Source organism: Elephantulus edwardii, unplaced genomic scaffold (genome assembly GCF_000299155.1).
Source record: "Elephantulus edwardii isolate Elephantulus edwardi_28Jun2011 unplaced genomic scaffold, EleEdw1.0 scaffold00055, whole genome shotgun sequence".
In the NCBI taxonomy this organism is placed as follows: Eukaryota; Metazoa; Chordata; class Mammalia; order Macroscelidea; family Macroscelididae; genus Elephantulus; species Elephantulus edwardii.
The window spans coordinates 10,614,364-10,618,020 of NW_006399805.1; the positions used below are offsets into that span (position 1 = coordinate 10,614,364).

Sequence of the window (3,657 nt, forward strand, 5' to 3'; positions counted from 1 at the left end):
CTTTGTAGGGCGCCAGGCTCCGGCCGGCCGCTCGCCGCTCGTCGGCGCCGAGGAAGGCGAGGCCGCGCGGGACATGCCCCTGGCGTAGCCCGGCCGAGGCATGGCTGCCGGCAGGCTGCTGCTCTACACCGGCCTCTCGCTGGCGCTCTGCGCCCTCGGCATGCTGGCCGTGGCCATCTGCTCCGACCACTGGTACGAGACGGACGCGCGCAAGCACCGGGACCGGTGCAAGGCCTTCACCACTCGCCGCGTCGACCCCGGCTTCATCTACAACAACAACAACAACCTGCCGCTGCGGGCCAGCCGCGCGCGCCTCGACCGCTGGGAAGGCAAGCTTCTGCGCGCCCGCAACCGCCGCCAGCTCTTCGCCATGAGCCCCGCGGACGAGTGTAGCCGCCAGTACAACTCCACCAACATGGGCCTCTGGAGGAAGTGCCACCGCCAGGGCTTCGACCCCGACATTGCTGCGCTCATCCGCAAAGGTAAGTGTTGCGCGCCCGCCACCCGATGCTGGTGCCTCCCTCCCCGCTGGCACCCTGGGCCTCTGACTCCCGGGTCTCGGGGCCGTCCGCTCGCTGCAGGCCCAGATGAAGGGCTTTTGGGTGGTGGAACTGGACACTGTCTCGGCCATCATGGGCAGCCAAGACTGGTCCCTCTGCGCTGGGGTCCTCTCTGTGGGCGTCTCACCACCAGTGTACCGGGCTCTTGGAGGAAGGGGGCGCGCCAGAGGACAGACTCCTACCCCGAGTCTTTGCCTGCTGGCCAGGTTCATCAGGAGAAACAGGGAGAACCGTTCACAGGGGAGCTCAGCGCTGGGTACGAGGGTGGTGCGGGCGAGGGTCGCCCCTTCCCTCAGTCTTTGCTCTCGAGCAGCTTGAACTAGGGCCCCCAGCCTGCGTCGCGTCGCAGTTATTTCTCCTTTAAAGAAAGTGGCTGACTGGTGTGTAGGGAACGTGACCAGGGACCAGCAAACAGAAAAGTATGGGGTCACACCCAAGTGGTGCGACCCAGAGGGGATAATACTATTTCAGAAGACTTAGAAAGTACCACCTCACTCCACCAAATATCACTCCATCTCAATAGAAGGCCTTTGCTGATGACACTTGATTCGGTACTTTAATATGATCCCAGAACACACAAAAAAACAACAATTCTCCTTGTAGGAGGCAGTTTGTAATTCTTATGGGACACGAGCACCCCGCTCCGCTCCAGTGCTGTTTGGATGAGTGTTCCCCTCGTCCTCTGTGAAGCTGCTTTCCGGAAAGGCGACGTGTGAATTTACAGTGTGTGTGTGTGTTTCTCCCAAGCTCATCCTCAAGTATGGAATAAGGAGCCCAAGAAGAAAGCCGTGTGCGTGCTGTGTGTGCGCTGTATGTGTGATGTGTGTGCAGGCCCGAGCAAGACGGCTTTCCCAGTCTCTTAATACTAGAATGCTGAGAGGTTTGCTGCTGCATTTTTTTTTTAAACACCATTTCCGAAGAGCAGTGTCCTTTGATTTCTGGAAATGCTGAGATGTGTCAGAAAAAGATTGTCAAGGTGGGGAGGGGGAGAGTGAGTCGTTTAAGAGTGGGGAACAGTGGTTCTGACGGGGCGGCCAGTTCGGTGGTCAGTGAGGTGGATTCAGAACGCAGAACCCCTCCTGCGGTGTGTAGAGCTGGTGGATGACAGGGTGCCCACACTGCCCAGGGCAGTCTGCTTCCTAGTTTGGCTCCTGCAGGAGAAGGTGAGCTGTGTGGAGCCCTGTAACTTTGCACAGCGTGCTGCAGGGACTTTAGAGAGTGACCTGGGTTTGGATTGAGGGTGAGAGAAGCACAGTAGTAGCTTCTGAAGATGGTGGGTGCCTGAAACCTTGTCCAGGTTCTCAGCTTACCCCGCCCCCCCTTGCCTGCTTTCTGGGAAATGGAAATGGTAGGAAGTGAGCGTTCACCATGGCAATGGCGGATACACACTGGCAGGCCTGCTGAAGGGCATTGTTGAATTTTCTCCCGTGGGAGTCTTCCAGAAGTGGACAGGTGTCTGGCCTTCTGGCTGTCGTTGGTCAGCGTTTGCTCCTGGCTCGGCCATGGGGAGGGGGTTCAGGGGGCTTCTGGCTTCTAGGGCTTCCTCTCAGGGCTTTGATTCCATGTTGTCCTGCTTGCCGCTCCGACTGGAGAGGCTGACTTGGTCGTGAGCCAGAGGGATTGGTTGCCATAGTGACATGTTCTTCCGGTGATGCTGGAAACGCAGTGACAAGGAAAAGGAGAGGGGAAGGAGGTGCAACATTTTGACTTTGCATCGACTGATTTTTAATTGCAGTTGCAGAAAATGGACACAGCCCGGCAGGGGGAATGGAAGCGAGGCTCCTGGGTGATGGCAGGGCATTGTGTTCCACGGGCACTAATGGACATGCTGGGGTCACCGCCCCAAACACAGCCGTCACTGTCAGCTGTCAGCACGCGGTCACCATGGCCACTTCCGTCCACTTGACATCCTCGTTAGGGATTATTGAGATAGATGACATGCCCAGTGTACACATCTCCAGGCATGTAAGGTCACTCTCTTCATTTTTTAACTACAAAACTTGATCTTTGAAGAATACGTCTTGCCTCTCTAAGTAGCAATACTCCCATGGTGGAAAGCAGTGCATGTTACACTAGCAGAACCCAGAAGCCGACCTACTGCTGTGTAGAACGTAATTTCCAGACCTACAGTGCTTCTCCTGGGTGAGGAGATTTTTCACGAAAAAGTTAAAAAGAATCGGCTGTCTCTCTGCCCATGTTCTGGGGCCTTCTAGGGCAAGGTGTTTATCTAGTGTTATTCATTCGTAGGCTTAAAAGATGGTTTGGCCTTACTAATTGAGGTGGATTGATTCAGTGACTGGGGTAATTGGGATGGGTGTCTCAGAGACGGTGCGATTGGCACAGGAGAGAGCAGAGTTTAAGGATGTTGTACATAGGGTCGCTATGAGTCGCCAAGCGACTCGTCGGCACATAACAGCAACAACAACAATTTTGAAGTATCTTAGATGAAAATTCCAGGGCATGTGCGTTGAGCAAGGAGAGAAGAGACTAGAATGGTTCAAAAATCTACCGAGAATGTGGCACAATCAGAGGTCTGTGTTGGGAAATGTATTGCCGCACAGAAATCAGTCAGTCTTGTGTTAAATTGATGTGTGTGGCGTTAGAAAGTTCTGTGTGTGCATTCTGAAATCAAATCAAATTCCATGATTAATGAGAAGGCAAAAGTCCAACCTATGTCTGATTTGACAGAAAAAGTCTTTGGATCTGATTCCTCGTGGAAAACCCCTCCTCGAGGGCCTTGTTGGAAGGGCTGTGCTCACCTGCACACCTGTTTGGGTCCTCTGTGTGTTTGTTTGCCTCACGGGGCTGCATGTTCCTGGAGGACAGGAGAAACAGTGGCTTGTCAAGGCCCTCCTCCAGCACGTGGTCCTTGGGAGACAACTCTTCTATGGAGACCGCCTTCCGACAGCTGCAGCGTTGGTGTACGAATCCAGGCAAAAGTTCAGTGAGAAAAACTGAGATTTAAAATAAAAATTGGACCATTGTTGCTCCCAGGCCAGTTTATTTTTTTTCTATAATTATATTTTATTAATTTTCATAAACATTTACAGAGATTTTGGGTTTCCATTCATTCATTGCTGCACTATTCTCTCTACCC

The 3,657-nt window shown here is 53.7% G+C and overlaps 1 protein-coding gene across 1 annotated transcript in view; it reads left to right on the forward strand.

Moving 5' to 3' along the window:
* Positions 1-100: 100 nt before the first annotated feature.
* Positions 101-3,657, forward strand: part of TMEM178B (transmembrane protein 178B) — a 340,748-nt gene continuing 337,191 nt past the window's right edge. Inside the window, exon 1 of the mRNA XM_006887167.1 lies at positions 101-482. Coding sequence (XP_006887229.1) covers positions 101-482 — 382 coding nt within the window. The remainder of the gene's footprint in view (positions 483-3,657) is intronic.